Source organism: Zootoca vivipara, chromosome 12, assembly GCF_963506605.1.
Source record: "Zootoca vivipara chromosome 12, rZooViv1.1, whole genome shotgun sequence".
NCBI lineage: Eukaryota > Metazoa > Chordata > Lepidosauria > Squamata > Lacertidae > Zootoca > Zootoca vivipara.
This window is the reverse complement of record NC_083287.1, coordinates 2575186-2587833: the sequence shown is the minus strand read 5'-3', so window position 1 is coordinate 2587833 and position 12648 is coordinate 2575186. Positions and strand designations below refer to the sequence as shown.

Genomic DNA, 12648 nt, shown 5'->3' with positions numbered 1-12648 from the left:
AAAGAACTTTGTATTTCCTTTACAAATATAGCAGGCGTATGCGAATACTTAGTTTTATTCATGTCCTTTACAGTATTGTCATGGCCCAATTTGTATTGAAATTGTCCCCTGTTTATCCCTGTGTTATCCTTCTTTGATCAGTTGTATGAGTTGTTTTGGTCTGTGACCGTTTAATAAAATTTGATTTGATTTACAAATATTTTCCCCCATTTCTTTTTTCTTTTTTACCTTTAAAGACCTAGCCAGCGCGGTGCCTCTTCTTCCCATTCCAACCTGCCAATGCATTAAGAGTTCCTCCTGTAGGAGAGGCACACAGTGAATCCATGAGCCTCCTTGCTTTGGAATAGCTGTCCTATTCACAAGCAGTCCTGGCATCCAAAATACGAATTGGGCTGTGTTGTGTGGTATTCTTTTATTACTAATATAAGGAGATTCTTTGTTTTGCTGAAGTGATGGATATGTATATGTTGAAGTGTGTTGGGTTCTATCGGGCACCAGGGATTGTGTGGTCTGAGTGTGTGAAAAGGAGAAGGCATCTTGGGGTGGGGTGGGGATTACTGTTAAAGTATAGCAATGACTTTCATGAATGGTGACACATGGTCACTGTTGGACAAGATAAAGGCAAATAAGCTGAAATTCTATAATTTGTCATGCCTTCCATACTGAAAGTTTAGATTTGGAATCCCTTTTGCACAACTAACTCTCCAAAGATGCCCTTATTTTAATGAAGCTGCAAGTGGACAGCTATTGAAATTGAGCCTCTTATTTAGATAGTTTTGAAATACATAATCACAAATTTTGCAAACAAAAAATGGGATTTACTCCCGAGTAGACATGGTTAGGATTGCAGTCATAGATTGCAAACCCAGAAAGGTCAATCCCTTCTAATATCAATAGATTATACTTAATTTGAGTGGTAGTAAGCTAAGTAAAATTCTTCCAGAGGTTACAAGACAAACTAATACAGGTTGGAAATCTTTAACACATGAGAATAGGTGGAATTAATGCAGATTGATTGAAGTGCACACACTCAATATTGGTTATTATTCATATATTCAGATTCCCATTACATTAGAGAACATCTGTTGACTAAAAAGACCTACAATGAAATATGAAAATAAAGGAAAGCAATTAGAGAGTTGCATCAAAGGTCATAGTGACATGATGTTCTAATGGAATAAATTGGCACTATTTACCTAAGTATTCTATTCTCTACTAGCAACTGATTGCTAATGAACCAATATAGGTCAACATCAATTTTCAAAGAGGCAGAGATGAGATACTGTTTAAAAAAATCCAAGACCTATGGTGATTCCAAGTGTTTCAATAAACTGAATACACTTCTTGGATAAGCTTCTAATCCCAAGTAACGAGCATACAAATTTACATTTGTTTCTTCTCTTTTTTGAGACTTCTAGGATGTCATTACAGTAATTTTCAGAAGAGGCATTGAAGTTGGGTTTTACATATTCTTCCATCTGTTATCCAATTAGAAAGCTCAGAGTAGCTTATATTTCAGGCACCGATCAGGTCCACACCCATGTCACAGCACTGGGTACTCTAAGGCTACAGATTTATAAATGTGTTACAAGCCATTTTGACATTCATTCACTCTTTTGTCAGACATTTCCCATGCCACTGCAATTGGTTTATTTTGTACAGGTCTTTCTTCCTTTTTGTCACCCACTGATATGGAAATATACATATTTTATGTATATCATAGTGTATGATGGGCAAATATTTCTCAGTCATCAACAGACATTTACAGATCAGTTACCATCCCTGAATGTTCTGTTTCAAAGTTAATGAATTTCCAGAGGGTTAGCCCTGTTGTCTTTTGCAACAAATACTAAAAAGAGTCTTGTTGCACCTGAAAGTCAGAGTCACTGAAGTGCTTGATGGACTATTACAAAGCTGTCTAGAAGTAGGATCTCTTACTGCAACTCAGTAAAAAAGTATTGAGAGAAAAAGCCTGTGAATGAATTGGGTGTGTGTGTGGCGGGGTGTCAAAATGGCAGATAGAATGGAATCTGTTTGACCGACCAGTTTTTTATGGAGTCTTCCCATATCCCTGTCTCAGACCAAACATTTTTATCCTTTCTGCATCTGATCCGATGCCAATTAACATTTGTGCATGGACAATATAAATATATTTGCACCCTGAGAAATATCAGGTGGTGGTGGTTGTCATCATACACCGTCTTTTCCTCTGACAAAACTCAACGTAGCTTACAGATAAAAACAAGAATTGCTTAAAAACATATTTACCACCACTACTACTTATATTATTGTGGTTAAAATTTATATCCTGGCTTTCTGTTTTAATACAGGCAATTCCAAATAGCTTAAGACAAAATGCAAAAATAAAGCAATAGTAAAAGTTTCAAGCAATGAAATTCAGGGAGCTAAAAAAACCTCTAATAACTTGACTCGCCAAATGCTCACTGAAATAAAATATGGCAAAGGACATTCAGGGAGGGGACAAGCTGGACCTTCCTTGGCCCTGGAGTTCCACAGTCTTTGCAAAGCCATAGAGAAGGCCCTCTCTAGTGTTCTAGGCATAGATATAGCAATATTCATGAAGTTTCATAAGCAAAGCAACTGCCCCCCATGCCGCAGACTTAGAAGTATCTAAATTTCAATGTGAGCACACAGTAGATTTCAAGTGCAGTTACATGCGTTTAGTCTTGGGGACCCTCCGAAGTGGTGCTTTGTGGGGGAGGGGTTGGTTGGGGTGTATTCTGCAATACGTCATTGATGCAACAATAGTGCATTGTTGGTGAATTTATTCTAGACCACCCACACATCATTTCACCCTATTAGGTGCTTCCCCGTCATTATCACATTATTGTCACCTGGAGGGGCACTCTTGTACTATAGCACAACAGTACCCAGAACATTTGTGCCATGAGAAGTTACATGATTTTAGCAAGAAACCATGGGACATGCACTAATTGCAGGACCAAATGGTATTAACAGTGTGTTCATGTCTCAATAGCATTATGAGTCAAGACATCTGTAGGGGCCCCTGAAAGTTTAGGCCAAAGGTTTCATGGGAAAGGTAGGCTTTGGAGAGTATCTTGAGGAAAAGAGAGATGTTTATAACTTTGCCTGAGTCAAAGGTCAAGGCATACCAAGCAACAACAGAAAAGTTCCCCACCACTTCACCACAAGTTTTATATGAAGTTACATTGCATTAAAAATTGTTTTTTTTAAGAAAGTATACAGTGACTTCACTTTAATAACAGAAGCAGTCCTGAGGGGCTTCAGCAAGCAAGCTACTATATTTTAACCTTAAATTGTCCTTTATAAAATGAAAGCAACAATGGCTGAGCTGAAGGTATCCTTGGGAAGTAGATGCAGTTAATGATTTCATTGTCTTTTCTGCATTGAACATGCTAACAACCATCGCTAAAAATATTGAGGTCAATCGGGAATAATAAATAAATATTTTGTAATGATTCATATAAATGAGGTTGTGTGTATTATTTAAATATGAAAAACAAATTGCTTTTCTGCACTTCTTCATTAATTTAGGTAGATTTCACCCCCCTTTCACGGATCACTGCCTTGTCGTGGCGAAGGGGCTTGAATAACTCAGAGAAGCTATGAGCTATGCCGTGCAGGGCTACCCAAGATGGACAGGTCATAGTGGAGAGTTTTGACTAAACGTGATCCACCTGGAGAAGGAACTGGCAAGCCACTCCAGTATCCCTGCCAAGAAAACTCCATGGACAAAGACAAAAGGCATATAAAAGTTATGACACTGGAAGATGAGCCCCTCAGGTCGGAAGGCGTCCAACATGCTACTGAGGAAGAGCGGAGGACAAGTACAAGTAGATTCAGAACTGATGAAGCGGCCAAAGCCGAAAGGTCGCTCAGTTGTGGATATGCCTGGAAGCGAAAGGAAAGTCCGATGCTGTAAAGAAAAATATTGCATAGGAACCTGGAATGTAAGAACCATGGATGTGGTCAAAAAGGAGATGGCAAGAATAAATATAAACATCCTGGGCATCAGTGAACTAAAATGGACGGGAATGGGCGAATTCAGTTCGGATGACTATCATATCTACTACTGTGGGCAAGAATCCTGTAAAAGAAATGGAGTGGCCCTCATAGTCAACAAAAGAGTGGCAAAAGCTGTACTGGGATGCAATCTCAAAAATGACAGAAACATCTCGATACGAATCCAAGGCAGACTTTTTAACATCACAGTAATCCAAGTTTATGCACCAACTACCAGTGCTGAAGAAAGTGAAATTGACCAGTTCTATGAAGATTTACAACACCTTCTAGAAATGACACCAAAAAATGATGTTCTTCTCATTTTAGGGGATTGGAATGCTAAAGTAGGGAATCAAGAGATAAAAGGAACAACGGGCAACTTTGGCCTTGGAGTTCAAAGTGAAGCAGGGCAAAGGCTAATAGAGTTCTGTCAAGAGAGCAAGCTGGTCATCAGAAACACTCTTTTCCAACAACACAAGAGACGACTCTACACATGGACATCACCAGATGGGCAGCATCAAAATCAGATTGATTATATTCTCTGCAGCCAAAGATGGAGAAGCTCTATACAGTCAGCAAAAACAAGACCTGGAGCTGACTGTAACTCTGATCATCAGCTTCTTATAGCAAAATTCCAGCTTAAACTGAAGAAAGTAGGAAAAACCACTGGGCCAGTAAGATACGCTTAACATTCACTGAGTTCTAGAACATATTTGCAATATTACCACCTGTGCTGATTTTTTTTTAAAAAAATTTCACTGCTGAAAAGTAGTCTACTTGAAGCAGTCTACAAAAAGCTCAAGCATCTCTGTGAATCAGAGTACTTTAATTATAGGTTTTAAAAATAGCGTCATGCCAGAATGCAATGCACAAAACAGCAGGACAGAGAAAGACATTGCTGTATAAACCTGTCTCAATAGATGCTGATAGGTCATGATTGAACACTGTGAAAATGAACACTGAAGCTGCTTGAGTCAGGGTCACCCTCTTGACTGGAACACTGAAAATGAGCAAGTCTGGATCCATGCTGTCAACCCTTTTCAGGGATATGACAATGCAAGGAGATTATGGTTCTTTCCTGTAAAGGTACTTTCTCTGTCTTTTTTAACTATAGTGGGCAAGCAAAAAATGACAGTCTATATAAACAGTTCATGTGTTTAGGCCTTGGGGGGAAACAACAATTTCCTTATGGATGTTCAAAAGCATGTCTCTCTTGGGGTGGAAAAGTGATTCATGTTTCCTGAGCAGACTCCCCAAACAAACCACCCCTTTCTCTTCAAAGATAATTTTTACAAGTGACTCATTCTTCAGAGCAAAATGATGGGCAGGGGTTTCTAAAAGGAGGGTCTTTACATTGCACAGGTCACTGTGGAGAACTCTGTACACACAATGCACAGACATTTGCAGTATACCCGGGTTGGGGATTGGTCTGCTGAGGAACAGGCCTTGCCATCACTTCAGCAGTGCCCCCAGTCCTGTGGTTTATTCTCCATCATAAGAACAAACAAAAATGCTTTCATTCAGGGACACCACTGCTTTCTGCGAGCGCTGCCTCCTGTGTATGCAGTAACAGCAGATTCCCCCCCCCCTTCTAAATCCTGCCTCAGGATGCAGCTCATTTATCACAGCTCAATAAAGTAGGCTAGCCTGAGGACTGGTGCTTCAGACACCAAAGTTAAGGAACTGCACATGCTAGTAGTATTTTTTGCTTGTTGTTTATCAGCATTAGCAATCTTCTTGTTTGGCTCCCCCTCTTTTTTTCCATGTAAACGTAATGACTATGAAACATATAAGCAAGGAGGCTGCTTTTTTATAGCTTTCATTACAGGATTTGTGATAAATAAATAAACAAATCATTACAGAAGAACTTGAGCCTGCTGGATCTGGTCTACGGCTATCTAGTCCAGCACTCTGTTCTCACAATGGCCTTCCAGATGCCCATTAGAAGGCCATAAGCAGGACTTCCGGTCTGCCGCGCTGGAATGGAGGCGCAGAAACCTCGCGCTGCGAGGTTTCTGGCATCGCGTAGGGGGGGGGAAATCCGCGGGGGCACGCGGATCCCCGTAAATACCCCTGGTTGAGCGTCCAGGGGGCAAATTTTGCCTGGCAGAGCTCCAGAAGCGACTCCTCAGCTGCCCAGGAAGCCCGCAAGAGCTCCTGAGAGCCAGCCGAGTGGCAGTCGCGGGAGCCATTTTAGGCATACCATCGTTACCTCCAAGAAGCGAAGCTCCGAGCCTCTAACCTGCAGGCGGTGGATTCTTCCTGAAAAAGTTACGATCTGGACGAAGTAAGTTGAAATCAATCAATTTGGAACAAGAATTTGGCAGTGGGAGGCGGAGATTAAAAAGGGAAGTCATCTCCCCCCGATTGAGTAACTAAAGATCGCAGCAAGCTAGAAAACCCAGAAATGCTGTAAAAAGAACTTTTTCCTGAGGCAGAGTAAAGGAAAAAGTAAGCGGTGTATTTATCTCTGCAAAAGACTGAGATTTAGTATGAGAAAAGCCCCCTGCGAGCCTGGAGTCGGGTCAAAGGAAAGATCAGCCAGTTTGCTGAATGACGTCACAATACAAAGGAATGTGTCTGGCTGAATGTGAGAGACTGAGAGCTGTAAACAGTGAAAGAGGACTTGTTTTGCCTTGAGGCTGCTCAGTATTGACTCTGAGGAAAAGAAGGAGTAAAGAGAGAGATTTTGACCAAGTGGGACTAGATTCCTGGCTTTTTGCTTGTTTGTTCACTTTTCATTTATATTGGACCAAAACATCAACTCCACTGCCTGTCTGCACAAAGATGGAGGAGGTTTTAGACAAAGGACTAGGAGAGAAGGTTCCAGAGAGTGGACAGGAAGTCACACAGTGGGACTTAATATTGGCAACAATTTTGGATCTTACTAAGCAAGTGAGTATCTCCAAGCTTGATGTAAATTTCCTGAGAGAAGAGACTGTCGAGACATTTGTTTCTGACTTTAAAACACAGGAACCAACAGAAATAGAAGATCAGGAGAAGGGAGAAGAAAAAAGATTGGAAGACCAGGACTGTGCTGGAGTGATGCATGTAAAAAACCTAGAAGAGGAGAAAGATAATATTGAAGGACAATATGCTGAACCAATGGATTTATTTCCTGAAAAGAACACTGTTCTACTGGTGGGAGGGGTGGAACAGGGAGGAAAAGTAGGAGAAAACACTGTTTCACTGGTGAGAGAAGTGAAACAGGAGAGGGTAAAAGCAAAAAAGCACCCCAAAAAAGAGGTTGGGAAAATCAGCGCCCCGGTGAGAGAGGGGAGGATGCAAACAGTTGGGGGGCAGAAAGATGATGAAAAGGTGCAAAGACATAAAGTGATGGGATTACAGAAGAGGGGGGCAAGAGTTCGGCAAAAGTTGGTATGGGACAGACTAGGGGTGGGTTGAGGGGTTCTGGATTATCTGGTATTGTTTGAAAGAATATGGTCTGATCTCGGAATGTATTAAGGATTGTATGAAGAACCTGGCTGATACATCTGGAGACTTCGATTTCAGGGAAGGGGGGGCGGGAACTTTGTTGTGTGGGTGGAAGTAAATGGGTAATAAATCTGGATGCGAATCTTATATATTTTTGGGTAAGGGAAAAGAGATTAGAGATTAGATAATAATAATTTTGGAGAGAGGATGTTAAGAGAAAAGAGGTCAAAGTATAAGGAGAATGGATAATAGCAATGAAAAAGTTGAAACTTAGAAAAAAGAATGTGAAGTTAGAATGGGAAAATGCGAGAACCATTTTTAACAATAAGAACTCAAGAAGGGGAAATGAGGAAGCCTGAATCTGTTTTTGTTTTTGTTTTTTGTTTCTGTCTTTTTTCTTTTTTTTCTGATTGTTGTATTTTTCTTTTCTGTGCCTTTTTCTTTTTTCCTGTATTTCTTGTTAAAATCTAATAAAAATTATATTAAAAAAAAAATAGAAGGCCATAAGCAGGACCCAAGCACAAGAACACACTCCTCTCCTGCAGTTTCAAGCAACTGGCATCCAGAAGCATATAGCCTCTGATCATGGAGGCAGAGCATAACCATCGATTGCCTTATCCTCCATGAATTTGTCCAATTCTCTTTTAAAGCTAGCCAAGATGGCAGCCATTACTGCCTCTTGTGGGAGTGTATTCCATATTTTAACTATGGGCTATATCACATGTACTTGCATCTTGATTTTCCACCCAGGAACTCAAGTCTACATACCGTTTTCTGTCCTCTCACCTTTTACATTTGCAACAGCCGTATTAGGTTGGATAGGCTATTTTAATATATGTACATAAGTAGCAGTTCTTGTCCATAGATTGCATGTAGGGGGGTGGGTGGGATGCAAACGGAAACCCTTTTGGCATCTATGGTCACTGATAATGAGGCTCACTCCTAGCTGCATAACTTTACCCAATGATCCATTTCTAGATCTTGGAAGCATTGGGAGCCGACATATCAAATTTAAATATTTTGTATGCTAACTCCCAAAGTTTCCATCAAATTTTATATGCCAGCTGTCAAATTTCATACTCTGAGGTATGTGTCAGTTTCTATCCTTACACCCGAGCTTTGTCCTAGTTGTTGTGTGAACTAGTCTCCATTAGCTAAATCTAGGCAACTTGCTCACCTGCTTTTAACATCCTGTATCCATTTCTCCCAATATAGCATTTCTTTCCATATTGACACAATGGCCAGGCTCTGTAGTGACATCTTCATATATTTTATGCACAAACATGATTTTTAAAGGTGAACTAGTCTTTCAGAAGATGCCCCTTCCCTGAGCCTAAAAGTTGATGTTGAAGCACCTTCAATATATATATATATATATATATATATATATATATATATATATATATATATATATATATATATAATACTTAAGATGAAGAAGACACTAAAGTTAGCTTCTCATCACATTCATTTTTCATTCCAGGTATGTCATTGCTTTCAGCTGTTTTGTTTTTCAGCATTCATCTTAAGGCATAGTTTTCAGTGCTTCTTTACAAGAAAATTAACAGCTAACTATCTCATATATTGAAGATGTAGCTTAGTCTGCAATCTTATACAGTACTCACATTACAGGGAGCAATGCCCACTCACCTCAACAGAACTTATTTCTGTGTAGAAATGTATAAGTTTGCACTGTTATTAAGTTAGAAGTGGCTATTTTAATATCAGTTTACTAGTTTACAATTTGCTAATAATATTTCCTGACAGACAGTATCTGAGTCCGGTTCACCCACCACCACCATGTGAACATACAATCACTGACATTTCTGAGAAATATTTTATTCCTTTATCAGTATTATTCTACAGCCTTTAAATAAACTTTTTTTTTACTTTATGTTCTCAAAAGAACAGCTAGAAAATAAGAGATGAATGTACCAAAACAGCCAACATCAAACAAATGGTAACAGCAGACAATATTCCTCTAGAATGCAGCAACTTTCATCTCAAGACTTGCAAGGAGTGGGGGGGAGAGGGGGGAGAGGTAGAGTAGCAGCAGCAGCAGCAGCAGCAGCAGCAGCAGCAGCAGCAGCAGCAGCAGCAGCAGCAGCAGCAGCAGGGAGAAGGGTTTCTTGAAGCCTTTTCCTACCAAAGCTACAATAATGCCTGATTACATTACCGGTTCCTTGAAGGCAAGCGGTCTATTACTTTAATGCAGCTTTGCCGCCCTCCTGCCCGCTCTGCGTGCGTGTGTGCTTCTAATTGCACAACGGGAAGGGGGGGGGGGAACATCTGCATTGGAGCCTTCCGCAGTCCTCTTTACTCGCTTCCCAACCGGGATGCTGAGATTCTGATTCTAGTACTTAGGACCGCTCGGAAGACTTGCTTGCTGGACTGCCTTCGCTTGTGCATCCCAGGAGGCTGGAGCACAGAGAGCCTGTACCATCTCGCTTCGGAGGGGGAACACCTGAGAAGTCAGCAAAACAGGGGGCCACCTCCCCCCACCCCACCCCCTTCCTTTTAGAAACGGATAAAGGGGGAAAGGAGGCGAAGAGCAGGAAAACGCCCCGCCAGGCTGACGAGCCTCCGCTTCTAAGTTCAGCACCACGGACAGCGGCACCAGCGTCGCCGATCGCTGAGCGAGGCCGCCTCCCGCTTCCCCGGCTGCCCCTCCGGAGCAACCCCGGCTCACCGCCAGGAGCGGAAAGGGTGCGGCGGGCGGGCGGGCCGGGCGGGCAGGAGCTGCCTGGAGGTGTTTCTTTTGCTTTTGCTTTGAAACTAGGCAAGTGCGGAAGAGTTGCAGAGAGGGGGCTCTTTCCCTGGCGAAGAGGAGGAGCCGCCGGAGAAGGCAAAGAAGCAGAAGGAGGGGAGAGGAGGATTTTCCCATCCCAGCTCTTTCCAACCCCACCCCCTGCCGAGCTTTCCCTCCCTCCCTCCCTTTCGGTTGCTGGTTATGCTGCCTCTGCTGCTAGTCGTGGCGGCGGCGGCGGCGGCGTTTCCTCTTGCTGGAGAGCGATGAACACAGGAGGCGAGAGCGTCTAAGGCAGCTCCTCTGCGGCGCCGGGAGGGTCCCGGTCTACCCGCTCCTTCGCTCTCCTTGATCCCACTGCGTGGCTGGCTCGCCGGTTGGCGCTGCGTGGGCTCCACGTCGCCGTATAGAGAGAGAGGCGAGCAGGGAAGCTCCCGGAAGCAGCCAGCCAGCCCTCCGTTGTGCGCAAGGAAGGGTTCGGCTGCAGCGGTGCCAGCACCGGCAGCGAGAGGCGCTTTCCCTCGCCTCTCCCTTCCTGATACCCCGCTCGAAACCCCTGTTCCCCTTAGTACCTCGAAGAGGGGGCGCTGGACCATCAGGAAAGGAAAAACTAATCCCCGGGACTTGAATTCGGAGAGAGGCAGAGAGAAACAGACAGAGAGATCCACCCCCGGCGAGCAGAGGGCAGATCCGACGGAGAGGAGGACCCGACGGCTCTCCTGCACCTGGCGCCTTGGACTAACGAGGAGTCTGGAAGCACAGGATGGTGGTGGTTCTCCGAGCCGGCTGCCGGGCAGCTCTCTTCCTGTGGATTTTCAGCAACATCAGCTGCAGAGCCCGGACAGCTCTCCCGTCCTCCCGTGAGTACCTCATTTCTGTATTAAACTGGTCAGGACGGTTCGGGAGGGAGAATCGGATTCCCTAGTCGGAGCTGGAATTCGGTGTTCTTTTGGCGCTGGTGGCTCTCTTTGGGGTGATCACCGCAACAGCAGGAGGCTTGTGGATGTGGTCCAGTATTTCCGTGGCGAGGGTGCTGTTGGAGAGAGGTTGTTGGCGATCCTCGCCTATACCTAGGCAGCTTGCTGGTGGGCTCTCTCGGAAGTTCTTTGTCCACTCTTCGGTGGGGTTGGCAGCGGTTTGACTTTCAAGTGCCAGAAGCGTTGGTGCGCGCTCAGAAGAGTGGGCAATGGGCGATATGATTCGGGATTTTGCTGCTGATCTGGTTGGAGAAGGCTTGATTTAGGAAGAAATACAAAGTTTTCCTTCTCAAAGCAAAATCAGTGAAGCTGGACTAAAGCCGTTGCCTCTGTTTGATTCTTGAGAAAGGGATGTTTGTTACGTAAACAATGAGCAAACAGTTGGTGCGAGAGAGGGTTGCATCCCAGGGCACTCTGAGAGGGGCCTAATTCTGTTGCCAGATCTGTTGAGCTAAGTGCAAGTTGAAACATTGAAAGTCGAAAATGACTGTAAGATTTTAGCGTTGGTTGGCGGATGCCAGACTAAAGTATTTAACCACCTCTCCAGTCTCTATAGAGAGGGTTGTTGTAAGGTTATCAAATATACAGCTTTTACTTCAAAGATCTGCACTTTCCCTTTTAGGTTCACAGTGATCTGGAAAGCAGACTCCGCACGCTTGTGGTTCAGTGTGCTAGTTTTTCTGTTTGTTTTGGAGTGTGGGCAGTGCATGCTGTGTTCTTGTAATAAATCACCTTGAAGATTTAATAGCCAATGTACAAGTCTTGATATTTGACTCAGCACCTTTGCATCTGTTACCTTCAGTTCTAGAAAATAAAAAGCACTACTTTATTTATAGGAAGAAGGGGAGAAATGCCAGAGCAGATCCTTGAAGTTTGGAGATTCTTTGCAGTTCCTTGGTGATTAAGTAAATGCACTTTGCACTTGATCCGGTGAAATTTCGTTTATGTTTATGTAAAATATGCCACACTTGAGACTTGGAATGCCATGGTTGAACCCTGAAAAGAGCTGGCATTTATTCAGTCCCAAATGCAAGGGATTATTTTCCAATGTCTGTGATACATTTGAAAGATACCATGTATGACACAATGAAAAACATGGTTCAGTATATGAACCAAATATTTGCACACTGCAAACTGGTTTGAGCAATGTCATGCTCTCTTTCAGAAGCAATCCATAAGGGGTTTTTTTGTGCTTGGTGCGCATGGTTTATCCTATATAGATTCTGAATGTGAATGTCTTCCAGTTAATGGTAAAAGGTGGTGTGTAACACCACAGGAAGTCAAGAAAGACCTGGTTGTACCTTTCCTCTGGCTGCTGCAAGCTCAGTGCATTCTAGATGGTGTCTTGAAACTCAACCCTTGTACATTTTCCTTCATGTTCACGTAAATGTACCCTGCATCATATTTTTAAACTGCTGCTGTATCAACTTGCAGGGTAGCTAGTTTGTGTTACCTTCTGGTGTTGTATCATAATGCAATAAGTTT

General features: G+C 43.0%; 1 protein-coding gene across 1 annotated transcript in view; it reads left to right on the top strand.

The window, feature by feature from the left end:
- The first annotated feature begins 10401 nt into the window (after positions 1-10401).
- CNTNAP2 (contactin associated protein 2) overlaps positions 10402-12648 on the top strand; it is an 869542-nt gene continuing 867295 nt past the window's right edge. Inside the window, exon 1 of the mRNA XM_035101355.2 lies at positions 10402-11046. Within this exon, the coding sequence (XP_034957246.2) occupies positions 10950-11046 (97 nt within the window). The 5' untranslated portion in view covers positions 10402-10949. The remainder of the gene's footprint in view (positions 11047-12648) is intronic.